The sequence below is a fragment of the Plasmodium knowlesi genome, assembly GCF_000006355.2.
Source record: "Plasmodium knowlesi strain H genome assembly, chromosome: 9".
In the NCBI taxonomy this organism is placed as follows: Eukaryota; Apicomplexa; class Aconoidasida; order Haemosporida; family Plasmodiidae; genus Plasmodium; species Plasmodium knowlesi.
In genome coordinates this window covers 1,591,024-1,618,731 of record NC_011910.2, presented here as the reverse complement: position 1 = coordinate 1,618,731, position 27,708 = coordinate 1,591,024, and the positions used below count along the sequence as shown (strand labels likewise).

Below are 27,708 nucleotides of genomic sequence, written 5' to 3'. Positions count from 1 at the left end.
CGAGAATATCATTTGTTTACACTCAAACAGTTCACATATTTGTTTAAATTTTCACAGCATTTTCCCCTTTTTTAATTTTTGTTTATTTTTTATTTATTATATTATTTTATTATTTTTTTTTTATTATCTTATTCTGGGCATGTCCAAATTGTACGCTTATTTTATGAGCACATGTGTAAAGAGCATTTCGATAATTTCCCACTTATCTTCTAATTAATGTTTCTCTTATTAATTTTTTTTTTGGAGTTTTTTTTTTTTTTTTTTTTGCTTCGCAGGGATATACACTTGGTGCCAAGTTTGGAAATTTTTTTTATAAATTTGTGTAAATTCATGCAAATTGATATGCATTTCTGCGCTTTTGTATAACCCGCGCTTGACACCCGTATACAGTTCTCAGATGGTCAGATTTGCTCGCACTTGCAGAAAGCGAGCTACCCTAGGGGAGAAGCCAAAGTAAATTAGGCCCTACTCCTTGGTACCTAAATTTTTTAACTACGATTATATTGTGTGGGTCTTTTTGTTAGAATCTTGTGAACCGGCCCATCGTTAGCTCCTAGCTAGAACTGGACATTCGCGCGTACGTATACGTTTGAATCTTACTCTGTGTCTGTGCCTGCCTTTGTGTTTCTGTAGTTCCTTACTAACACAGAAAGTTGCTCCAGCGGAGGTTCCAATTTTCCCTGTTTCAAATCCCCCCCCCTGTGTGTGATTAAAAATTTGGTAAATACAAGCACGTAAATTTTGCGTGGAACCAGTGATCGTGTGGGTAGAGAGTACCCTCGTAACCGTTGTAGGCATAGAGAATACACCTTCCTGATATGCCCTTTTTCTCATTTATGGTAACTTGTACTGTGCGTCTTCCCCCTTCCTTAACGCGCAAAGGGCGAAAATGTGCACCTATTCGCGAGCTCTGAAAAACATGCCCACGTTAACGCAACCAAGATAGATGAACTATGTCAACATATAAATAAGCGAAAATGATGGAACAAAAAAAAATTCGGCAAAAGACAAATAATGGATACAAGGAAAAGTACTCTGGGAAGTTATTCGGAAATCATGCAAACATGAATAATCAAAATGTGAACGAAAATAAAAAGCAAAACGACTTTACCTCAGCGGAAGCAGCGTGGATGGAAAAGAAGCAAAAGCTGTACAAAGACACAAATAATCAGCCCTTGTGGGATTTTCGAAAAATACAAATCAACCCAACGGACACAGAGGAAATGATTAGTTTTCCTTCAAATCAGATATCCTCCAATAAGTATGGAACATATTCTTTCCTCTTTAAGAGCCTATATGAGCAATTCTTACGATTACCAAACGTTTGGTTCTTGATTATCTGTCTGTTAGAATATATACCAGCCTTTCAGAATTTGTCAAACTATATGTACTATACTAAGCAGTCATCCATTTATCTGCTAGCCATTTTTGTATTCGTCTCAATTGTAAAAAATGTGTATGAAGATTCTAGGAGATCAAACATAGACTCTCAGATCAATAACAGGTTGTGCCACGTTGTTGACGGTTCCAATAGTCAGCTAAAAGCAGTGAGGTGGATGGATCTAACAGTCGGTAGTATCATTCGCTTGATAGAAAATGAGCAAGTGCCTGCAGATATTCTTCTGTTAAGTTGTAACAACAATGAAGGGTTGGTATACATAGAAACATCTCTAATAAATGGGCAAACAAATTTAAACAAAAAATCTTGTGTTAATGAAACAAGGAATGAAACTTCTATTTATGGGATCTGTAACATAAGAGGAAGAATAATTTGTGAAAAGCCAAATAGCAATATGGAATCATTTAATGGGTCGTTGAAATTAGATGCTCATCCTCGTGCTACCTCCCTATCAATTAACAACGTTGTCTTTAAAGGGTCATACATAAAAAACACAGATTACATTTTCGGAGTTATCATTTACACAGGAACGGATACAAAAATTATGAAAAATATATTAAAGAGTGCATACAAATCTGGAAATGTAAATAGAGAATTAAATATATACACAATTTTGACGATTATTTTTACCTTCATTTGTGTGTTTATATCAGTGTTGTGCAAATGGACAGAAGATGATAAGTTCAAAAATGGAATTCACTTTTTGCTTATTACAGCGAAAGATAATTTGTTCGAATCTATCATAAAGTACACGCTGCTTTATTCCAACATCATTCCTATTAGTATCCTCATAACGGTCGACCTTATTTCTATTCTGCAAAGTGTCCTTATCGAAAATGACAATAGAATTAGTACCTTCGAAAATGAATTATCCGAACCATCCCTCATTGATGAAAGTGATGAGCGTGCTGATTTGAAAATTACAAAATCCTTTAAATTCTTCAGAAAATACACCTTCTTTCTGAATAATATGAGCAGAAGGAACTTTACCCAAAGTATATTCTCTTCCGCCAACACAGAAACGAATTTGGACAGCAAGAAGAACTTAATAGGTACCTTTGACAGACTGAGAGCCTTTAAAAGTTTCTTTAATAAAAAGGGCAGCTTGATAAACAACAGGTCGCAGGTGAATACTTCTTATAATAGGAACTGTCTGGGTGAGAATAACAGTGTGAAGGGGGGAAAGGCAAACAGAAAGAATCACTTCTTCGCAAGGGTCAAAAATACCTTCTGGAGGAAAGAGAAAATTGTGAATTTTCAGGCGAATGTGGTAGCCAAGCACAGTATGCCCTATCATGGACACATGAAGAGCAGCTGCTCCTCTCCTGCGGTCTCTAACAAGCAGTATCCCCTGAGCGGAAAAATTGACGTAGAGGTTAGCGGCCATCTTGACGGGGAGGCTAACTGCCATGTTAGCAACCGTGCCGACAAATTCCCCATTAATGACAAGCCAACAGGACTGAACACTGATGATGCTCAGAGGCGAAGAAGAAACCCCCTATACGCCCTTCTCCCATTTTTTAGAAGGCGAAAGAAGACAAAGAAAGCAATTGATGAGATTAAAAAAGTGCATAAAATGAAGAGTGCCAGTAAATGCTACCTCCCCAGGGATTGTTCTACTCCAAAGGAGGATGAATGTGGCTGGGGAATCTGTCTCAATTCTAACCTGCATGGAGATTTAGGAAATGTGGATTTTATATTTACAGACAAGACGGGAACCTTGACAAGCAATGAAATGTCTTTCAACATGTGCTCCATTGCTGGTAAAACGTATGGAGAAAAACGACAGAAAGGGAAGAAGGTAAAAAAGGGGAGAGGAATACCTCCCAATTGTAATCAAATGAGATTCTCTCACAATGGTGATAATGATGTGAAGAAGAATGACAATAATAATCGCTTTTTTAAAAAGCTAAACTCGGATGATGCTCTGGTAAAAAAAATTTCCTTCGCCACGAACATCTGCAATGAATCATCTGACGAAGATGAGAAGGAAACTGAGGAGGCACGCAAAAAGAGGGATCATCTCCATAATCGCCATGAAGAATTGCGTGGGAATAACACAAGTGAGAATCAATCGGAGAATGCACAATCTCAAGATGCTGATGATACGAAGAAAGAAGAGAACATATTTCCAAACTATAAAGGCAGTTCATTTTGGAGTTACCAATCGAAGAGTATAAATCGAAAAATTTCCGGTAACTCATTAAATAAATGTCCATCTTTGCAGAATTCTGTGACATTATCCTCTTCCATATCACCAAGGTCTTCTTCCCGTTTTTCCGCCACTTCATCTTCACCCCGTTCATCCTCCTACACATCTTCTTTCACATCGTCATGCTTATCATCTTCTTCATCTTATGCTTCTTACGCCTCCTCCTGCGGTGTCCACAATAAGGTAAATTCGTCCTTCTTATATTCCTCGTCCAACAAGGATCATCACGAAATGGCAAACGATTTTGATAGCATCAAGAGCTATTCCGAATTGGAGAAGGTAAAAAATAACCACACACATCTGCAAGATGACACTAAGGAAGAAGGAACGGACACAGGAAAAGAAAGAGAGGAATACTCCCATGGATGCCCTGAGGAATATACAAATAAATTCCCACAGGAAAATGCTGATTTGTCGAATTTCTTTGATCGAAATTATCAAACATACTTAATGCAACATAAATTTTGGAGACCCAAAAGTTTTCGAAAAAACATGAACACAGGATCTGTTAAAGCAATATGCGATTTTAATGACAAAAGAATTTATGAGGATTTGAATTCAAACACATGGAGAGGCTACTACATTGATGAATTCTTCAAATGTATGACTCTGTGCCATGCAGTAGTTCCTTTCATTCAATTTGATTATATCCGAAATAAGAATTTAACACATTTCCCCTCGAGGAGCTCCAAGGGAATTTCCCATTATATGGAAAAGTACAACAATAATCCGAAGCAACAGTCAAATGATATTGTCAAGGCGAAGAATGAGCTGAATTTACAAATGTCCATAGGGTATGATGAATTGGAAGAGGAAGAAGAAGAAGAAGAACATCAGAGGGTAAGTAAATTTGCGGATAGACAAGAAAAATGGATCACGGAAATATCAGACACTATCAAAAATTGCAACAGTGAAAAGAAGGAGAAAAAGAAAAATGAAACGAACCTGTACAATTACAACTCGTTAAACACTATGAAGCTTAAGAATGAAAAAAAAAGTAACATAAAATTTAAATTCCTTCTTAATAAAAAATTTAAGAAAAAAAAAAAAAGTTACACTTCTGTCGCCAGCTCAGAGATTTACAAAGGAACAGAAAAAAAAGACAAGAGCAGGTGGAATGCCTATTTCAGTATTAGGAAGAATAAAAATTTGTTTTTGAATGAGAAGAAAAAAATGAATGAAAGCGCTTACATCTCCAAAAGGATTAGCGCAGTTTCATTTAAGCAAATATCGAAGGAGAAATTGCTTTCGATGAACAGCTACGCAAGTAATCGAAATAGTGAAGATGGAGCATTTGGAGTGGAAAGAAAATACAAAACCAAGTCGCGAAACTTAGATGAAAAGATCTGCGAATTTACTTCCTTAGGTAATGAGAAGGTATCCCGGAGCCACGTCAGAAGTAACATCGCAAGTAACGCCCCAAGTAAGAGCGCCAATGCTCCACCCTCAGTGTATGATGACGGAGGAACCTCCAAAAAGACGGAGGATCGCAATACCATACAACACTCCGATTTTGATCTAGACAAATGCAAAGACCCCCGAATGACGGATAACTATACCTCCGATTCCAATGCCTACTTGGATGCCATCAAATATCAGTCCAGCTCCCTCGACGAGGAATGCCTAATTTACACCTCCAACTACATTGGGTATAGACTCATACTGAGAAACAAGAATACCATGTGCGTCGAAATAGATGGCAACTTGCACAAGTGGACCATCATCGGGATTAATGAATTCACAAACAAGAGAGGACGAATGTCTATTGTCGTCAAGCCAGAGTTTATGCAGTCTGGGTCCATTCTCTATGTGAAGGGATCCGACACGTCTATACTGTCCCTGCTCGACTTGAAGTATAGCAGTTTTTTGGAAAGGGAAGGAAAAAGAAGGAGACGAAAAAAGAAGGCGCACAAGGAGAGGAGTCAGGGCAGAGCGATTCCGACGGTGCTATCCAGCAGCAAGGGAAGAGACAAATTGGACGCGAGTCAAGGGAAGAGCTCCACCAGTGGGATTAACACTGACGGTGAATGCCCTCATCATCGAACAGATGCACATCTCGATGCAGAATCCAACGGGAGGAGCGAAAGTTGCAGATTCGCAAAGCGTTACCGCCAACTAGAAAAACAGTTGCGGAAGTTCTCCGTGAAGGGGCTAAGAACTATGGTGTTTGCCTTTAAATATCTGAACGAAGAAGAAACGGTAAAATATAAAAAGATGTATGATGATGCGTGTGTCTCGATATATAATAAAGAGGAGAAACTAGAAAAGGTAGCCGAAACGGTAGAGACGCAGTTAACCTACTTAGGCATTACCGGGGTTAAGGATAGGTTACAGAAGAAGGTATCCAAAACGATAGAAATTTTGGGACAGTCAGGAATCCGAATATGGATGCTGACAGGAGACAATGTAGAGTACTCATTACACATTTCCTTTTTATGTAAATTTTTAAATTCGCATACGAAGATATTTCACGCCATGTTGGAAAATACTAATTGTAAAAAATTAAAAAGGGAAGGAAAAGCATTGTATGAATTATTTCAATTAGAGAAGGAAGAAAAGAAAATCCACGAAAAATTATGTCTACTAATAAATGGAAAAAATTTACAAACCTTTTTAAACCATACTGATTTACAAACCCATTTTCTCAATATGGCATGCAGTTCCGATGTAGTAATAGCCTGTAGAATCACTGCAAAACAGAAGGCATTCATTGTACAGTTGATAAAACATAGACTAACTCCAACCCCCAACACATTAGCCATCGGAGATGGAGCTAACGATATAGCAATGTTGCAAGAAGCAAATATAGGAGTAAGTATCATGACACCTGAATGTATAATTTCTTCTGGCTATGCAGATTATTGTATACAAAATTTTTGTTGTCTTCGCAAGTTACTATTTATATATGGCTCGAAACATTTATACACCATGAGCATTATCTTGTACTGGAATTTTTTTAAAAATATCGTCCTAATACTACCCGTTTTTTTTTATCAAGCATATGCATCATGGAGTTGTGTAAAGATCTACCCAGAATTATTATATACCTTTTTCAACATTTTCTGGATTTTTATTCCTGTAATTTATTACATCTTCTTGCAGCACAATTTGAATTATGACGTACTGTATAACATTCCTTTATTTTATGCTCTTAGTAGAAGGAAGTACAACATGAGCACGTTAAAATTTTTCCCTTGGATTGGCGAAGGCATTTTTTATTCTATCGTTGTCTTTTTTTTTGCATACACAGCACTTCGGGAGAATTCTCATTTGAATAATGGAGAAGTCGTTACGATTAGCACTTTTGGCAATATTTGTTTTCTTGGTTGTTTTTTAATTTGTATTGTTCGTCTTTTTCTGGAGGGATCTCTATGGTCGCCATCCATATTGATCACCTGTTTTGGTTTCTTTCTTTTTGTCTTTTTCCCCTCCATTCTATTTATATTGTTTGCCTACATTTCTAATGACTACATAAGGGAGGTCTTTAGACAAACCTTCATGTGGACACCTCTCTACATTCTCCTAATTCTCTGGTTTACTACCTGCATCATCTGCTATATATTTATTAATTTTGTAAAAGCTGTGATGTTTCCAAATATCTACAGCGTTGTCAATCACTGGCTCTTCGAGGAGTACCAGGAGAAGCACAACAAGTATAAGTACGTCTACTTTCTATGGGGAAAGAAAAAATTCCTTAACTTAAAAAAAATTGGAAGGAAATTTAAGCACAGATTTAGCAAAACCGTCCACAAGACATACAAATTTAAGCCAACCATGAAGAAGTTAAATATCGAAGAGAACAACACAACGAACAGGAGCAAGTACCTAAACAAACAGCGCAATCTACACAATGATGCATCTTCCACCAAGGGATTCAATGAGGAAAGAAATTCCAAATTTGACGAAAGTATTTTTGATGGAGATGATGTCTGCCTTGGTTGCAATGATGATACCCAGTTCGATGTGGAGAAAATTTATGGTAGCGCCAGAGTTACCTTGTGTGAACAGGCTGTTCATGGGATGGAGAATTTGAATAACTCAGAAAGTGTAAGTGAGAAGTGGGATGTGCAAGGAGACACCAGAAAGAAGATCAAGGGCGGTGAACGTAAGAAGACTAGATGGGGCAATCCAAACAGCGGAAATGACAACGAGAGACGACATGAAAAAAAAGCGGGAATATCAGAAGAACAGAGCTATAAATCCCGTTTGCAGAATAAGCACAGAAAGGAACATCGAAAAAGTGATGATCTGCATAAAAATCGAACGGATCTGAATGGGGACACCACACCATCCAACAGAGAAGTAGTGATGAAAACGAGAAAGAGTAAAGTTGGAGCACAAGAGGAAGTGGAACTGGCACCATTAAGGAAAAAAGAACCTAATCCGATGATTTCCGAAAGGGAGAATAATACGGGAAAAAATGACGACACTGCAAATGACGAAGGTGACCGAGTGAACCTCATCGAGTCGGCCTCCGATGAACACACCGAGTCGTCCATTGCCAGAATTGATGAGCCCCTAATGATTGAATTGAAAAATTGCTTGAACCCGTTAAGGAACACCTTTCTAGTGGATTTGCTACCCCAAGGAAAGCGCTTCCGTATTAATGAGGAACACATCTATTTTAAAAACAACGAGAGGATGGAACACATTCCAGAACCGCTAGATGTGAACAAGAGGAACTATCACATTATACAAAATAAGGCTGATTTTTACGACAACGAATCAACATCGGAGTTCTCATACACAAGTACGGAGAGTATGAATGACAGCAATGGGAAAAAGAAGAAAAAAAAGGAAGACGCACAAAAAGAAATTGTAAAAGTTAGCAACCTAATTAACAGATTTACTTTAGCATTTAAAGACATGCAACTGGAATCAGGGTTCCAAATTCATAAGAAGAATAAATTTTACAAAATTTTTACCCCTTGGTATAGATTCATTTTTATCCTCCTTGGTATTTTTTTTCTGTACATATGGAAGTTAGAGTCATCACTAAGTAAGTATTGGAACATATCATCAAATTCTTCCACAGATTTTTTCATTCTTATCTTGTCCTTACTACTAGAATTAGTTCTACTAGCAGCAACGATTACTACTTTTTTTCAAAATATATTTATAGAAAATTTTAATAAAATTATCAGCGCTGTGGTGGTATTGATCATAACTCATCATGTGGTTACTTACTCCATTACGCACATCGATGGAGTTTTTCAAGCAGTTCTTTTCCCTCTTTATACATTTGTCATTTTGAGATTACCTTTTGTTAATGCGGTGTTGTGTAACATAATTTTCTTAAGTCTCTTCATTATTAGATTTAAAGGGGATCACTTCTTAGATAAAAAAGGATTAGCACATTACATTCCTTTATTTATCGGCGTTGATGTATTTGTAGGTTTTGTTGGTTATCGCTTGGAATATAATCAAAGAAAAAATTTCCTACTAGAATATTCAGTGGAGGCATCCAGACGAAAGCAAAGAGAAATATTGAATACAATGCTTCCTCCTTTTGTTGTTGATGAGATGATTTATTCTGAACTGAATGAAGAAGGAATACCCATTTCGTTAAAAGCAGAAGATATAGAAACCGTTACGATAATTTTCTGTGATATATATGATTTTCAAAATATCGTTGCTAGTATTGAACCTACCCGACTGGTAGAAGTGTTGGACAGACTATTTCTCTGTTTTGACAAATGCACAGAACAGTTTAACTGTACCAAAATTGAAACTGTCTTCGAAACATACCTTGCTGCATGCGGGTTGGTAAAGAAGGAGGGAACGGAGTCCAAAGAAAATAAAGGGCAACGGGATGCCCACGATTCTATCGACTTTGCATTGTCAATTTTGCAGGTTAGCAGTCACATGAAGTACGAGAAGACGAAGCATATGTTCAAAGGGGGAGAGTCATTCGGTAGTGGGGCGGAAGGGAGCGAGGAGGGTGCAGCGAAAAAACACACATTCCCCCACGGTGTCGCCAGCGCTCCCGGAACGGCAGGAACAAGCGGCGGTAACGGTAGCACGGGCGCAGAGAGAAGGCCCAGCCGAATCAGAGTCAAAATAGGAATAAACTCCGGCAGAATCATTGCAGGTGTGGTGGGGTCCAAGAAACCGCAGTACGCCCTATTCGGAGACACAGTAAACACAGCATCTAGAATGAAGACGACAGGAAAACCAGACTACATACACATATCCGAAGCGACATACGATTTGGTAAAGGATGACAAAACATTGATATATGAAAAGAAGGAAACAGAAATTAAAGGGAAAGGAACGATGACCACATACCTACTAACATCTGTCATCGGATTGAACTATCCATTTATAGAGGAAGCGACAGACGACGGAAAGTGTAATTTTGCATCCGATTTCTATCTAGATAGTAATGACCCAAATAATAATATAAACCTGGACCAAACCCACAACATTTTAGGCTTCTACTCAAACAAGGTTAACCAGAACAATGAATATTACATAAATGATACCATATATAATGATGAATACAGTTTGAACGAATCAGATAATAACACAAATAACGAATACGTGAATTTGAAAGAGCCATCTCTTCATGATGTTCCCAATGAATACATTAGAGATGTTAATACCCATTTTTACGAAATTATTAAGTTGAGAAATTTAAAGATAGGAACAGCTGTAGGACATCAATTGAAACAGAAGGATGTTCTGAACATGACATTTTTAAATAATGGCCTGAACAATGACACCACAACAAATTTCACTCCCTACATTGAAAGTAATAATAATTTCGAGGAAGTAAAAGAATTTGATGTAGGGATGAACAAACTCTCCCTCAGTGACTCCCTATATTACTTAAATGATAACTTCATAAAGAAGGATGCAGAAAATGAGAACCTTCAGCAGAGGTGCAAAGTTGGCACGCAGGAAATAATTGATCAGCCTACTAAACACAGCATACAAAATTCTATCCATTCAAATAGAGATACTGTGGACAACAATGAAGATGATTACAAGGACATCCAACTGTGCACACGGAAATGCAACGTTTGTGGTGAGAACTATTGTACTCCAAATGATTGTATCAATTATGATCATGTCAATCATGTGTCTTATCATAAAATGCTCAGTAATATAAGGAGGAATTATCTTAAGAATATTAGGAAGGATGCAAAAAAGGATTCAGAAAGGAAGGAAGAAATGGATGGACGGGGATCCAAGGGGGGGTTACTATGGTCTAGCAATGTGGCTTCCTTCTTATCAAAAGTATTTTCCATTTTGGGATGGGGAAAATGGAAGGAAAGTTTCAACGTTCAAGGAAAAAAAAAAAAACTGGGTTCTTCGAAAAGAAGCACAAGACAAACTTGCCCTCCAAAAGATCAGCCAGAGAAAAACCCATCCTTAGTTGAAAAGGAAGAAAAATTCAAACGTGTAATATCGCTGAACAGCGAGTGGATTTTCCTCAAATTTAGCGATAAAAATTTAGAGGCAAAATATAGGGCCCACTTCTACAGCAACAAATCGAATATCAATTCTATTGAGCAGGCACTGATTATATTTCTAGTTACCTTTGTCATGCAAACCTTAATTTCGAGTACAGTATCCATCGTATTTGTGGACCACAAGTTTGCAACGCAGACATTAGAAGTAAACTACTTTGCGTACTGGTCTGTGCGTTCTCTGTACACCTACCTTGGCTTTATCCTTTGGCTACTTTTTCACTACAGAACGAAGCCTGAAGTGTCATCCCTACTAAACATAAAGTGGATGATATTTTTTCTTAATTTGTTATTCATATCTGCCGCTTGCGTTTTTTCCATTGCATATTTATGGGCGATTTCCGACACGGATCAGACAACTTCATACACCATATGGATGACGAATGATACGATTGAGTTCTTTTTCTACCTAGTTATATTGCACCATAACACGGGAATGCTATTCCAGACATGCATTCTAGTAGACCTGTTATTCATTACAATGTCTTTAACGTTCATATCCACTAGCGTAGTGAAGACTATAACTACCGACTCCACTGTAATGCTCATCCCGTGGTATGTGGCCTTCAATTTGATATCTACTTACTGTAAGGAATCCATTGATAGAAGAACCTTTTACGCAAATGAAAGTGCCAAAAGAACAGAAAACAGAGCTACAGAACTTCTTAATGATATGCTTCCAAAACATGTGTTAGAAGAATTTCAACAAGATAGACTCAAACTTGCGTATACACACGACAGATTAACTTTTCTCTTTGCAGACATATGTGGATTTACTTCTTGGGCCAATGGAGTTGACGCATCTGAGGTTCTGACATTACTGCAGAAATTATTTGCCAAGTTTGACAACGATAGCACTAAATATGGCCTATACAAATTATGCACCATCGGGGATGCATACGTAGCTATAAGTGAGCCAGTGACAGAGGACAACCAAGATTATGATCCTGTTGATGGAACGGAGAGAGTACTGGAAATGGCATATTCGATGATCCGAATTATAAAAGAAATAAGAGAGAAATTATGTATCCCGAATTTAAATATGCGTATTGGATTACATTATGGGTCATGCGTCGGGGGAGTTATTGGATCTGGTCGACTAAGATATGACCTATGGGGCATTGATGTTCTTACGGGCAATCTCATGGAGAGTAACGGAGTGCCTGGCAAAATTAATGTTTCAGAAACACTCAAGAATTTTCTCCTACAACAGTTTAAAAATAGATTCATATTTAAACCGCATAGTACCGTTCGCGTTATATATAAAGACGTCAAATCTTTTATCATAACTGATAAGAAAGAAATCGATGCGACGAGTAATTCCAAGAACTTACACAACCGAGGATATTTACTTAACCGGAAAATTCGCAGACAGAACCAGTTGTATCCAGATCTTCTATTTGATGGCAAGAAACCGGGCACCTTTACTCGCTCCATGTGCAATTCCAATTCGTTTGATAATAGCCAGACGCCCAACAGAGATTTGTATTACATTAATGTGAAAGAGGAGGAGTCCAACATTTAGGCGCTCCCTTCGGCGATACTTTGTTAGCGCAGCTGGGGGTGTTCCAAAAGTGCTGCATACATGCATGCACAAATATATGTATTATATTATACACCTGTGCATGTCCCCCTTTTTTTCTATTGTACCTTTTGCGCATTTCCGTAATTAACACGTTTTTGCAAAATTTTAGTAACTATAATTAATCTTTCATAATTAATTCAAACTGTCCTTTTTTTTTTTGTGCACTTATCAAATTACTGCACTTTTTCGAAGCATCATATGATATATTCATATATATACCTTGGATGGAACGTTGTTTTTCTTTCTTTTCCTTTGATTTGCTTTGTGCGCGAACACCCACTTGTGTTATATTTTTCCCTTATGCGCACATGGCCATTTTTTGTTTCATTTTGATTTTTCCCTTTTGTGCAAATCCTTTTTTTTTTTTTTTCTTTTTTTTTTTTGTGAAACAGAGTTTTATAATTCCCCCGATATTAACGCCCGCATCGTGCGCTTAAGTCAACAACGTGAATACATGGCTTGTTGCGTTTCATCCATTTTTTTTTTTTTTTTTTTTTTAAGCCAACTTGCACACGAACATTATTTCTCGATCTTCTTTTGAATCCTTGTTATTCTGCATTTTTAGCAGTTGTTTCTTTGAACCATCGCGGGAATGCATTTTATATCTACACGCATGCGCGGACGGACGCCTACCCCTTCTGTGTCAGCTTCGATTCCACTGAGGCATCTTCTCCCACTGGAAGAAGGTTGGAATATTACCTCCCCTCTCAACTCCTTTTTATAATGTTCCTTTTTCGAAAAGACGAAACTGCGCAATCCGTTCGAACGAAATGAGCAAAAAAAATGCAAACCCAAAGGTTTTAAAATTGGCCGAGCGCCTTGTGGCACTAAAACAGGATGAAATTGGTACGCACCAAAAAATAGGAATACTATGCATTCATTATAATGTTAGGGGGGAAGCACAAATTTAAATGATGCGCTGGTAGCCATGCATAGAGCACACCTCACAATGTTGTAGGGCAGACAAAATGCCTCACCAACAAGTGACTGTTTTTAACCTTTTCTTTCCCATGCACTTTTTTTTATTACACCATTATTTTCACCATTGTCATGTTCATTTCTCTCCTTTACGGCCCTAACCCGAGCAGACCATTTCACACACCTATTTAAAGAACGAATAGCAGCCAAACCGAAATTCTCGCAGAAGCCAGCGGACCAAATTGAACCTGTGCATCCTCACAGCAAGAGACTACCCCAACCTGGGAATTTCAATTATCAGAGAAGGAACATAATTTTTAACTTTTATTTTAACATATTTCAAACTATAAGGAATACCTTCCTTTTCGTAAGCAGATAGGCCATCGAGGAATCATCCCCGAAACGCCTTTTTTTTTTTTCAGTGGACAAGCTTTCTTCCAAACGGTGTGTGTGTATGTGTATGTATATATCTTGTTGTATACGAGTAGGTGTATATTTTTGTGCAATTTTTTTTTTCTTCTTTCGTACCCTCCAAAAATTCAGCTTCGTAAAAAGTAAATACGATGAGTACTCGCCACCTGATCAGCAAAGTATGCAGTTGCCACATTTTCAAGTCGCTTATTAGCAGCCTGTCAGGGACCCTGGCCTCGGTCTTTTTCAAAAAGGCATCAGATGTGTCTATTTTTCGTACCAATTTGGATGGAGTGAATATATCATGGAGCGCCGAAATTGGAGTGAGAATAATTTACCTATTGCTGTTTCTCATTTTCAATGTGCTGATGCTTAAATACTACCTCCTATTGATGAAGCACTACTCGGCTTTCCTTGCGACCATTCTGAATTTTGTTTTTAATTTTTTTTTAAGTGCTATAATGGGTATACTTTTTTTCAGTGAGAAGAGAGACTCCTATTGGATTCTAGGAGGACTTTTCATCATCGTCGGTTTAGTACTTATTATGGCTGATGTGGAAAATGAAGAAAAGAAAAAAATATAAACGACGAATGGCTTCCAGTTTTTCTTTAAATTAAATCTTAGTGTACACCCTTTACAAGTGGGTAATTCACCAGTTGTTAATTTTTTTTTTTTTTTTTTTTTTTTTTTTTCTGTGCCCTTTTCTTAAAGCGATAAACTATTTGACCCTTCCCAATTTGTACACATCTAACACACATCCTTTCCAAAAAAAAAAATAAATAAAATAAATTTAAAATAATTAAATGAAATAACAAAACGGGTGAGGAGATATGGATCAACAAAGGGGAAAAGAAAAAAAAAAAAAAAGACTGGTGAACGGCTGCAGAACTAAATGAGGCGATAAAACCAATTTGCATAATACACCCCTCTAAAAATGCTTCCTGCATTTTTAGAAAAACTTCAAATAACATTTCTATTGTCCTCCAACTGTTTATCTATATTCGCCATGAGTACGAAATACACAACAATGCTCACTATGGCAACAACTAAGTGGATAAAAACTAAAGTAGCATTTGCAAAGAAAAAAACTATAGCTTTGTAACAAGTACAATCAGGCATCCCAGTAATGTTAGTAAAAACAACATCAATAATTGTGCACAGCACATATATCCCGTAGAAGCTGGAACTCAAGTCTATAATTGCCATGACAGCTGAAACGACTGCTACCACGGACCACTCGTTTTCCGTTCCCCATTCTCTGCAGCTAATCACGGAGTAGTATGGAGCCATGAGGTTAGAGGCCCCTTGAGAATGTGAAAAGGGTGAAATAGAAAAGAAAAAAAAAAAAAAAAAAAAAAAAAAAAAGGAGGGGGGAAAGGGAGGAAAAAATGTTTAAAAAATGAAAGAACTCGTGAAAGCGAGTGGGCTAAAACCCATCTAGACCAAACGTTCTAGACATTATTGCAAGTTAGAGTACTTACCTATAGATACGGAAAAGCTGAACAAGGAGTCAATCAGAGGGGAGCAATGCAAGTCTGATGCCTTCGGGTATAAAAAGACTCCATAAGACAAAAGTGACAAGCATATGTATAGTGTCATTAAAATGATAAGCCACTTTCGAATGGGGTTGTAAATGAGGGGGGCCGTCCCTGCGCTTCTCAAGGGGCGCCCGCATATATAGTTCAGAATTTTCATTTCGAACAGAAAAAAAAAAAATATATATATATATAACTTGATCGGGTTTTTCTTTATCCCCCTTCGGTTTTGAAAAGAGCAAAAAAAATATATATGAAAAAATGTTTGCACGTGCTTACACTTCCTATATGTAGGACAAGTACAGGTCGATGTACCTTCTCCCCTTATGAGAAAGATGAACAATTTTGCGGCCACAGGTGCCCACTTAAAAAATAAAATTTACAAAAATGTCTTGGTAAAAAAAAGGAAAGATACATAATCACATACACACGCATACAACCTATAAAAACGTAAGGGAGGCGAAGTGACAAAATAACGGTGGTCAGTTCGAAGGAAATAAACTAGGGTGTATAATAGACGGTATGAAACCGTCTGGGTATATTCCGAATGCCTACAAATGTCATTTCACTGTGCAAGATAATGTAATCTCTTGATTTGCATTTTTCCTTTTCTTTTTTCTTTTCTGCATATTTCAAAGGAGCTGCCCACCATAAGGAGTGGAGGAATTTTTTTTTTCTTTAGAAAATGTAGAAGGTCTATTTATTCGTTTCTACAAAAAAGTTGAACAAAAAAAAAAAAAAAAAAAAAAAAAAAAAAAAAAATTCACACCGCCATCCCTTTTGGTGGTTGTTGGGGTGGGGTGAAGAATGTTGCAATTCACAGTCGTGTATTTTACCACGTCAAGGAAGCGCAATGTGACAAGGAAGGCCTTCCTTCCTGCCACTGCTCCACGCATATACTCATGCACATCCACATGTGTACACACACAAAAAAATTGCGCTCCCATTCCAAGTCAACCTCCGTGCAAAGTTGACAAGAAGCAGAGCTTGTCGCCATCCTTAATCTGGTACTCATACATGTGCATAATTTCCCAATCGTATTCATTAATGAGGACTATAATTCCCGGTTTTATCTTGGCTTTTTCATTTAAATTGTAGTTCTTACGTTCTACATTGTCAACCAGAACTTGGCAAAACTCCATGCCATCACATATAACATGGTCTGCAAAAACGTCTTTCCTGTCAACGAGGATGTGATTTCTTATGTAGGCAATTAAATTTTCAAAATTTAACTTGTCAGATTCTATTTCTAGCGTCACAATATTTTTGGACTTATCCTCCAAATAACTTTCCAGTCCTCCCAGAAATTTTAATTCTATTTTCTTCGTCATGGTGTAAGACGTGTTTTCTGTTAAACCAAATGGGTTGGCAGCTTTGTGGTCAGCAAAGAAGGTGGGCCAGGTTTATTCTTGGCAATCAACGGGGTGCTTTTCGAAGGTGTTGGGCCCATGAAATTGGAGTTTGCAACTTTGTAGTGCCACAAAAGTTGGCTATATGTTTACGCAGTTAGTTTTCAACCCTTTTTCGCTCCTTCTCAGGATGATAAATTCAACGCGTTAAAAAAAAAAAAAAAAAAAAGCATTTCCTATTTTTTTTTTTTTTTTTTTTTTTTTACTAGCGCCATTTGGAAAGTTTTTCACCTGAACGGTTCATACGGTTAGCTATATATATATATTTTTTTTTTTTTTTTTATCTACGGGGCTACATATCATTTTGTGCACAACTCGCATGAGGAGCTATGCGTCGGCAATTCTTGCAGCTTATTTGGATCTCCATTTTTTGACCATCATGCTAGCTCTCATCAGGCATACACAGTTATTAACCGATTTATACGAGAAAGAAGGGGAAACCATTATACTTGGGCCATCATGTATGAAAACTGGTAATTTCTTAATTACCGAGAAGCCCTTCTACAGCGTTAGTTACATTTTGGCGTTACTCCATGGGGATAGTTTTTAATGCAACATGTGGATGCAACGTTGGTACCTCCATTCTGACGCTCCACTTTCCAATTCGCGTCCTGTGTGCATCCCCTTCGACCCGCAAAAGTGGAACAAAGAGAAATAATGACTATACCGTGTCTAAATGTTTCACATTTTTACATGTTTACCACGGCTCAAGGGAAAACATAACTTTTTTTAAGTAACATAAGGATGAGTCTTCACACGGTCTCCAAGTGTGCCGCAGAATATCTGCAGACCTGTGGTGACCCAACAGGCTGCTAAAAAAACGAAAAAAAAAAAAAATCTTTGAAAAAAGTAAAGCGGGCCGAAAATATGCTCAAAAATACACGCATTCCTCCCATATAATAACGCTTGCCATAGGTGGATAAAACAAATCACAAAAAAAAGAAAAAAAAAAAAAAAAAAAAAACGTTACAAATTGTTGTAAGTATCATACAGAACACAGTGGGTGGATAAGTGGACCCACTTGGGGAAGGGTAACATATTTGTACATAATTTTCTAACCCAAAATCCCTTGTTTTTTTAAAGCTTCCCGGAAGCTGCTTAAGCTCTTTCGAGTTTCAGACTGAAATTGATGTTTTTCTTCCGTACGGTTTTTATATGTCAATCCGTTTTCAACAAAACTAGGATTGGGAATTATGGAATTACCTAAGACATTGCTTCCGTTATTTGCGTAACTATTTATGTGCATTTCCTTTAGCATATTATCCAACCTAAATGTGTTGAGGGGAAGGTCCCTAATGTCAGAGAACGCTATGTCACCCATGTTACTACCTAAATGGGTATTTACTTTTCCATGTTCATCACTATTCTTTTCTTCCAACGAAGTGAAGTTTTTGTTTTGCTCTCCATCACGAGAGTAGTGTTTGCCTAGCAGTACGTCCTCATTATTTACCCCATCTAAAAAATAGTCATTCCTTTTCGTATCATTCGATTTGTTTATGTCCCTCACATATCCGCTGTCTTCCATATTGTACTTCCTCATGGAGTTTACCCTTTCTCGTTCCTTTATGCTAAATGATGGAAGGGTATCCTGCGATGTATGGCTCAAATCAGATGTCTTAGTCGTACCGTCTAAATTGGCATCTACAGAATTGCCCTTAATAATGATCCCCTCTTTGTGCAAATGCAGCAGTTTATCATTTTCTTTGCCCAATATACCTACCTTATCTTCATCACCCATATTGGGGTTTTTACTCTGGTTTACCTTTCCATTAGAATTGCACTTAATAGGAACGAGTTCGTTAACACTACTACTGACCTTTCCCCCTCTGGGAGATTTCTCAAGTATGCTACTGACGTTCGAAGGGATGAGGGACTTCATATCCTCAAGAACTTTATCAGCATATGTTGACATATCTCTCAGTCCGTTTTTTCTATTTCCTGAGTAGTTAAATATTTGCGTCTTCATTTTAGGCTTCTCGGAAAGGGTGTCATTAGTCCAGGAGTTTCTCACTCCTACCTTTTTAAGGTCCACCGATTTGGACCTCCTAGTATTTTTGAGGCCCCCCTTCTGGTTGTCTCGCAAATATTCCTTTATCTTCCCACATTCGTTCCTATCATTCCTATCATTAGTGTCCTTCGTGTCCTTCGTTCCATTATCTTCGCATGGTTTATCATCTATTTCCGGTTGACTATGCGATATGGCTTTGTTGCAATTGGGGGGGGGCACATGACTGCTATTGGAGTTTGCACCAACTGTACTCTTTTCCTCATTACAAAAGTTAGGAATTCCTTCACTGCTGAGTAACGTGTATTCCTCATTTCCCTCCTTCACACTGCTTCTGTCCATCTGGTTGTAATTTAAAAAGGAGTGATCATAAAATGGGGGGTTCGCTTCAGGCCTCAGCGAGTTAATGTCGAAAAGGAAGGAGCTGTTCAGCTTCTCAACTTGGAAAATGGTGTTGTCGCTGTTGACGTAGTTTGCGGCGGGGGGATAATACATACCTCCTATCGGCACACTGCCTACTCCTTGGTAATCACCACTTATCGTATTTACATCCCACGGTTTGTTAAAATTCTCGACGCCTTTATTAACTCCATAGTATGCATGTGTTGCCATTTGACCTCCTACCTCGTTATGAAGCATCCCCATGTTCATTTTTAAATCCCCATTAATTGGAATGTTATTTATGTTTGCCTTCTTCTCCTCATTGCCATGGTTACAGTCCAACGGTTTCGAAGCGAAAGCTCCGCCCTTTCCACCGGTTAAAGGGTTCATCTCCATAAAGCTATTATGACCCATGTGGAATGTTCTATTTCTATCTGCGTTGTGACATAAGTTCATATTGTTTAAATAGCTCATGGGGAGTTTATTCATGTGGAGTGCTTCTTCCCCTTTCATGTTGGCAAGGGCTAATTCTGGTGGAAAGTTTTGTTCGATGCCAATCATATTTGGACCTAAGCACGTGGCATTGTTAAGGCTGATATTATTTAACATAAAATTGGTGGACATTAAATCGTCATATAGATAATCTTCTTTACCTACTAGGGGGGAGTTCTTTTTACCGGTAAACGCCTCACTCGCGCTATGTTTATGGTTTGGCTGTCTCGGTGGATTGCCGATATGTGGACCATTTGTATAACGCGTTTCACACATTTCTCTGGTTCCTTCCACACCAATTTTTCCAGAATTAATATCCATGGAACTGTCTGTGGAATTCGTGCTTGCATGCATGCGTGTGCCCCTTTCACTAGCGGAAGAAGTCGCATTCTCATTACGCTCCTTTCCGAACTTGTGCAAACCGCCTTCCGTTTCTAACGTTCCATTTAGTGTTTCAGACGATAGGGACATGGAATCATTGCTCAAGATGATGGTGGTATCCTGCCGTTTATTATGCAAACTGTCCTTTGATCTATTTTTTTTTTTTTTTATTTTCGTAATCTCAAAGTTCAGTATGTCCTTAGAAATATTCTTGTTGCTTAGTTCCTCCTTTATTTTGTTCTTAACTAGTTTAGATATGTTATTAACCAGTAGGTGTAGTTTTTCATTACTCTTTGCCTTTTTGGCTAACTGTCCCTTTGTGCATTTCTGATTGCGCAGGAATGTCCTAAAATTTGTGTTTTTTTTCATGCGATTATTTTCACCATTTTTTTTTCCTTCCCTCTGAGTGAGCTTGGTTACCTTTTCCTTCTTTTTTGGTCCTTTCAGACCAGCTTGGCCTTTTTTTGGAGCCTTATTTTTACCACTTTTTGGACCTCCTTCCAAATTCACGTGTATTTCTTCATCCGTTAGAAGCGTATTCTGCAACTTCCTATATGGGAACACTTCATTATTTTTGATGTCAATTATCCATGCCTCCGATTTCCTGTTTTTAATATTTTCATCCTTTCCGTTTGGTTCATCTTTTGGCTTATCGTTGCTATTGGGGTTGTTATTCCTAATGTCCTCTCTCGGAATATCCAACTTTCTTACATCTGTGGTGATGCCACACGACACGTTGTTACGTTCATACGGATTATACCTCAGAGAGTTCAAATGATTCATTGTGGATTCATTATCATCTACTAAAGTGTTATGTCTACTTACGGTGGGAAATCTATTCAAATTTTCCTTAGTGTAAATCTCGTCCATGATCTGGTTACCAAATTTTGAGTTCCTCAATTCGTTCATTCCGCTTTTCTGCGTTTTGTCGATCCTGCTTTTTGTGCCATTGTTACTTTGTGGGTAATTGCCCCCCATGTAATTCCCTATTTGGACATCTTCCTCGTCACCGTTTATTTTATACCTGAACACGCTTCTCAAATTTTTTTCGCTCTTCTGCATAGAGTTGTTTGACACATTTGGGAATTCGCCGCTGTGCGAGATATTCGTTTCGTTTCCGGCTCTTAAATGGTTATTCAGAAGATAGGATTCCTCAGTGCCTCTGACTACATGTGTATCGGTGAAGCTGATTTTATCAGCGGTAGGGTTCCTTTGGGTTAACTGGGGAATTTCATACGGATAGTACACCTGTTCGGTTGTGGTGCAATCATCCTGTGTAACATCATCCAAGTGTTCTTTTCCTTTAAGCGACAAATTAGTGTAATCTCCCTGTGAACAATCGCCTTGGGTGTTTCCCTTATTCTGAGTATCTCCTTTATGTAGTAAATTCGTACCATACTGTTTGTCCATTTTTTCTTTCCTTTGAATTATATATTTATGAATATCTTCGTTCATCTCCTTTATCCTATTCGCTACGTATATTTTTTCTATACTTTTTAAGATTCCCTCCCTTCTGCCCTTATGTTCGGCCTTCATAACTTTTTCAGTGTAATGATGTGTATCCCTTTCGGTGAAGTAGGATCCATTTTCCCCATTCACATGTAAACTCTCCTCATTATCGGAGAACATACGATGGATATCTTTCGTGATGTTGTCAATTTCGAAGATGTCATTTATGCTAACTTCATTGTTTTCGTTCTGAACCAAATTGAAACTCGCCTTTGAGTTCTCACCAAGGGGAAGGAAAAGGTTTCCATCGGATTCTGCACCTTTATTTTTTGAAACATTGTACCACTTACCCACATTTTCATTTTCTTTCTCTTCATCTTTATGATTCAAGGTTCTTCTGATATGACTATCCATCCGTCCTGGGCAATTACCTTTCGCGTCTGCACTGTTAACATGTTCCATTTCTCCTTTCTTTTCCTCTTCAAGAGGAACTTCTTCATCTGGATGAATTTCCCCTTGGAAACACTTTGGAGGATTTTGTTTTATTGAGGCATTGGTATTAAGAGCATTCTGTCCATTTTGTTCCTTGATCCATCTTCCTCCACTACACAGAGGTGACGCACTCGCTTCCCTAGAAGCACCCCCAACGAAAGAAGCTTTGCCTCGTTGAATTTTTAAAACTTCTTCATCATATTTCTCCTTAAGGCTCTCCAAATAGATGAGGCATTTTTCATATTTTTTCTGCCAGGCTTTATTTTCTTTCAGTATTGTCCTGACCTTCTTATTCAACTGAGTAGTTTGATTGTTCGACGTTTTGAGCAAACCGTTAAGCATGTTAATTTTGGTTTTACTTTCTTCTAACTTCCCTTTTAGCATGTTAATTTTATCGACATATATTTTCTCCGCCTCTGATTGTACCGTTTGGATGTCGTCAGTGTTGTGCAGCATGGCTGATTTCTTCAACTCGACGTTTTTTTCCTTCAAGTCGAAGATCTCTTCCTTCAGATCAAAAATGGTTTGCTTCAATTTATCAACGTGTGATTCTAAATCCCTTATTTTGTTTTCTCTATCGATTATTTCTTGTCCATTGTATGCTTCCTTGCCATCTGAACGAGTTACCTTTTGCGCTGGGTCGAAGGCATCAGTTATGGTCTCATCGCAACGTGATAAGGCCATCATATTTGCACTCAATTTTGTGTTTTCCTTACGCAAATCAAAATTATGATCGTTCAAAATTCCAATATTTCTTTCTAACTTATCTATATTCTTTTCATACTCGTTAAGGTTTGAATTTTTCCTACTTAACAATTTCTTCAATTTTTCATTTTCCATTTTTAGAGATTCCATCATTTTAATATCATCTTTTAGATTGTGCAGTTGTTTTTGCATCTGGTTTATTTGTTCCTTTATTATATTTTTATCTGTTATTTGTCCCTTGAAATTGTCTAATTGTCTGTTCAGTTCGAGCAAGGGCTGCTTATTCTTTGTCTTATCTCCGCTTGGTTTGCATATTTTTTGCTGTACGAATTCCTCCATAGAATCTTCCCTTTCGTTATTATTTCCAGATGCATCATCTAAATCTATTTGTGACTCAAGCGCAATAATTTGAATATTTTTTTGCTTCAAATCTCCCTTCATGTTTTCGTTCTGTCTTGACAGATTATCCAACTGGTCGTGTAACTTCTCTATATGCTTTTCCGTTGCTAGAAAAAGGCTATCTTGGCTTTCCTTAATTTTTTCCATCTTGGCGTAATCACTTTTTAGCTTCTCCTTCTCTCCATACAATTTTTCAATTCTCCTTTTTAACCTTTCGTTGTGCGATTTTAACAAATTCATTTCTTTTTCGAAAGATTTCATCGACTCCAATGTTTCCATCGTGAGAACGCCTTTGCTTCTTTTTTTCTTCTTCCCCTTAGCACTGCAATTCTTGCTTCGCTCATCATAACCATTGCTACTTTTATCCATCCCGTTGGAACTCCACAAATTATTTCCTTCCTTCCTATCATGAAGCATTAGGATGGCAGCTTCCTCGTCATTATTTTCGCTCATGTTATCATAACAATTTTTAATTTTTTCTAGAATTTTTTCTTTCAATTCGTTTATCTTTTTCAGTTCGTTGTATTCTTCCCGACTTATATTATTATCCGCAGGATTGTGCTCATCATGAGAAGGGTCCTTGTCCTTTTTCTTTTCGCTTGTTTCAAATTGTATAACTTCTTCACCATTTTCAGCATCACTTTTCGGGTTATTTTTGTCATCCCTGCTTAAGCTTCTAAAAAAAATAGAATCCACACTTGTCTTCTTATTTATCATCTCGTTTTTAACATACAATTTGGTGTTCACATCTTTTATATCCGTCTGCATAAAATTATCCTCCATATTATCTCCCTTACTGTTCGTCTGAATTTGTTCATTCTTCAAACTTGCGCTAACCGTTTGCGTGTCTTGATTGCTCACTACTAGAGTGCTTGTTTGCGCATCAGTCAATGTACCTTTATTTGCTGTCCTCTCCTTTTCCTTTCCCATTAAGCAAATTTCCAGTTGCTTCTTCACACTTTCGTCATTCTCATTTTCGACGAAGTATTGGAAGGCCTTATTTAATGAATCCCCATCAATGCATTTTAAGTAGTTTAAGAAGATATCCATTTTTTTTTTTTTCTCTCCTTCTAAAAATTGCCCATTCTGTGATCCCATTTTACTTGGACGAATATTTTTATTACCGCTATGAATGTCCTCCGCCTTAATCTGCATGTAGTTGTTCCTGTTCATATGTTCGCCAAAGTGGGCATTTATTTTATCATATATTTCGTCCATGGAGGGAGAATTCCCATCAGTTATATAATTCTCCCGGTTCAAATTTCCCTCTGGTGATGCCTGCAAAATAATTCTCTCCCCCGTCTTGTCATCATAAAAAAAATAGTCACATGATGAACCACCCCCTCTAATGTCAACACCTGTATGTACTTCCTTTCCTTTCGTGCTACTTTTATTAGAGTACTGTTCCTTCGTTGGATTAAAAATTTCAAATACTCCTTCTTCAATTTCGTTATTATGCACGACCTTTTTGATACCATCTGTGGGGGATGAGGCTACGAAGCTTCCTTGGCTGAGGACATCTCCATTTTGTGGCGCCTCTCCAGTTGCTTCACCTGTATCATCTGCATCTCCTCCATTATGCACTCCCCCAAATTGTTCACTTAAAAATGGGTAACTACTAACCTTCTCGTGGTTCTTATAATACATTTCCTCTACTTTGAAATTCCCTTTACTGATGTAACTACGCGGGTTAGTCTTACCATCGATGAAGTCCTCCTCAATTAACTCTCCCTTTCCCTCTTTACCATCCTTCATTGTCTCATCGCTTTTACCTGAAGTATTTCCATCCTTTCTCCTTTGATATCTTTCCACATAGTAGGAGATATCTTTTGGTATTTCATAACGATTTAATATCTTTCCCTTATCTTCACTTCCCTCATCTTCATTTCCCTCATCTTCATTTCCCTTATCTTCATTTCCCTCCTGTGACATTGCTACGTCCTTTGGACTAGTCGTTTTTTCGTGAACCTTCCACCACTGAAACTTCATTTGTTTCGCAATGAGTTCCTTCATGCGATCATCGTCTTCTCCCCCCTTCAACGGTGTATTTTCTCTTTCTGCATCCCTTCGGCTTGGCGTAGACCCCCCTTTCTTCTGGTCTGTGTCGTCTCCTTCTCCAGTATTTTTCTTGTATGTGATATTTTTCTCCCTCGTATTAGGATGTCCTCTTTCTTGTTTTCGCACTGGATGATCGGCGGTTTTAGCTTGGTGTGCGAAGGCATCGTCCGTGTTGTCTTCCATCTCGTCACTCACTTCCTCCTCCTCCTCTTCTGCATCATCATCCGCTTCGTCATCGTCTTCCTCTCCATCGTCATCCTCCTCCTCCTCATCATTTTCTTCCTCTTCGTCCACCTCCTCTTCCTCATCCTCCTCATGGTTGTCATCTTCTCCCCCAATAGGGTTCCCCCAATCTGCAGCACCCTCCTTGTCCATTTGCTCGCTCTTAAAGTGCACCTTCCCTTTGCCTACAAAATCCTGTTCGTAGGTATCTGACGTGCTGTTGCCGGATGATAAAGTGGAGTTCCTATCTACACTATTTTCAACATACTGGTGTGTATTATTTTTTTTTAATTTTATAACATTTTGTTTGCTCTTCTGTTTGGCGCCATCGGGGTTGTGGAAGGACTGTCCTGGTGTGGTAGAACCATTTGATCTTTTCGCCACACTTACCGCGTTGATAGTGTTAGTCCAGTTTTTCACGTTCGTCTCTTTTCCAGTATTTTCCGCCTTCACCGATGCCCCCTCCTTCATTAGCTTCTCATGCTCCCTTCTCAAGAAGTCGATATCCAACTTCTCCTCCCCCAAGTCATCAAATAAACCATTACTGTCCTTAAATGTCTTGGGTTTGAGGAAATGCCTGGACGCATCATCACCTTCGTCGACAGAATATTTATTCTGGGTACTTTTAAAGGCACTCAAGTTGTTGTACATATTATTTTCAAATTCCTTTCTAAAATCATAACTCAGATGGTTAGCAATGTGCGTACCTTCATTCAGAAAATTTCCATATGATTGCCTAAAAGGGAGGGATCCTATTTGATCGCCTTCTTTTCTGAGTGGATATAATTTTTGAGGATGACTAGCTGCCTTGATTTGTTCCTTTCCCCACTCGTCTTCTTCGGTGTCTTCCATTTGATTGACTTTTCTCATCGGAGCCATTTTTCCGATTTTTCCACCTTCCATATCTTCGTCATCTTCATCCTCCTCTGCATATGATTCTTCTCCCTCATTCTGATGGAACTGTTCCTCTGTGTCCTCCTCCCCCGACGTATTTCCAAACCTTGGCGACTCCACTCCACTATCACACTGTCCATTTCTGTTGTACTCATAATCGGAAAACGAATTTTTGGTTGTCTCCTCAATATCATAAATACTTTTCCAAACGGGTTTTTCTAATTTCTCCTTTTTAGAATTGTTCAAATTATGGTTATATGCATAATATGGTACGTCCTTTATGGAAGCTACTCCTTCCGATTCGGAGTCGCTATATCCGATTTTGCAAGAAATGTCTGAATGCGTTTCGTAATCCCTAAGTTGTCTTTTCATGGTATTTTCATAGAAGCCAAATTCGTACTGACTGCTCATTTTTCGTTGCGCTTCAGATTTGAATGAGGTGATCGAATTTTCACACAGGCTTAACCGTCAATATACACATAGACGCAGAGGATTCTCTATGTACTCATCCCGGAGGACATATTTGAGATTGCCCCCTTGTGCACAGGTGGAATGACAAAAGGAGAACACTTCTCCAAAATATAAATTTCCTCTCAAGGGGTAAGAAAAATGAGCATGAAAAAAAAAAAAAAAAAAAAAAAAAAAAAAAAAATCACAGATATAAGGTGTTGCTTTGAGGGGATTACTCTATGTATCCCTCAAAAGCGATCGGAATTGAACAAATTGCGCATGTAAGGAAATCTGTTGCAGGACATATGCAATTTTGATACACACATGAATGGAAGGAAATACACTCATAAATATGCATATGCAGCTTGGAACATACTTCCTTCCATGCATATATACGTCTATCAATAAGAAAACATAAAAGCGGCAAAAATGGGTTACAGTCGAGGCAAGACCAACTGTCTAAAAAAATTGCGAATTGGAAAAACTCAAACACAACGAAAAAAAATTCGAAAATAAATCCAAAAGAAGTAAAAATAAACATGTCCGCGCAAAGCATGTACACTTCCGCTTAGTATTGCAAAGTTTTTAATTTTCCCTCAAAGAGGATTACAAAAAAAAAAAAAAAATCTGTATTCTTTTACACATTTGTAAGGAAAATGTCTAAAAAAAAGAACACTTCCACGATTCCCATAAAAAATCGCTTGAACTAATTTGATATTCTTCATTTTGTCTAAGTTCCTCCACCAGTACACGCATTCTCATAAATGTTCAAACGGAGACCAAATTGGTGAATGTAAAAAAAAAAAAAATGGAGGCACTTTTTCTTTAATTTTTT

At 37.9% G+C, this 27,708-nt stretch overlaps 5 protein-coding genes across 5 annotated transcripts; 2 read left to right on the top strand and 3 right to left on the bottom strand.

Annotated features, from left to right (window-relative positions):
- Positions 1-977: 977 nt before the first annotated feature.
- PKNH_0936600 (guanylyl cyclase, putative) lies at positions 978-12,611 on the top strand (the record flags this gene model as incomplete). Its single annotated transcript, XM_002259354.1, has 1 exon — positions 978-12,611. The coding sequence occupies one exon, from the start codon at positions 978-980 to the stop codon at positions 12,609-12,611; it is 11,634 nt and encodes a 3,877-aa protein (XP_002259390.1).
- Positions 12,612-14,152: 1,541 nt separating this feature from the next.
- PKNH_0936500 (conserved Plasmodium protein, unknown function) lies at positions 14,153-14,584 on the top strand (the record flags this gene model as incomplete). Its single annotated transcript, XM_002259353.1, has 1 exon — positions 14,153-14,584. The coding sequence occupies one exon, from the start codon at positions 14,153-14,155 to the stop codon at positions 14,582-14,584; it is 432 nt and encodes a 143-aa protein (XP_002259389.1).
- A 377-nt stretch (positions 14,585-14,961) lies between these two features.
- PKNH_0936400 (uncharacterized protein) lies at positions 14,962-15,696 on the bottom strand (the record flags this gene model as incomplete). Its single annotated transcript, XM_002259352.1, has 2 exons — positions 14,962-15,305; positions 15,483-15,696. The coding sequence occupies 2 exons, from the start codon at positions 15,694-15,696 to the stop codon at positions 14,962-14,964; spliced, it is 558 nt and encodes a 185-aa protein (XP_002259388.1).
- Positions 15,697-16,489: 793 nt separating this feature from the next.
- Positions 16,490-16,867, bottom strand: PKNH_0936300 (ubiquitin-related modifier 1, putative; the record flags this gene model as incomplete). Its single annotated transcript, XM_002259351.1, has 1 exon — positions 16,490-16,867. The coding sequence occupies one exon, from the start codon at positions 16,865-16,867 to the stop codon at positions 16,490-16,492; it is 378 nt and encodes a 125-aa protein (XP_002259387.1).
- A 1,132-nt stretch (positions 16,868-17,999) lies between these two features.
- On the bottom strand, positions 18,000-26,834 carry PKNH_0936200 (conserved Plasmodium protein, unknown function; the record flags this gene model as incomplete). Its single annotated transcript, XM_002259350.1, has 1 exon — positions 18,000-26,834. The coding sequence occupies one exon, from the start codon at positions 26,832-26,834 to the stop codon at positions 18,000-18,002; it is 8,835 nt and encodes a 2,944-aa protein (XP_002259386.1).
- Between the last annotated feature and the right edge of the window lie 874 nt (positions 26,835-27,708).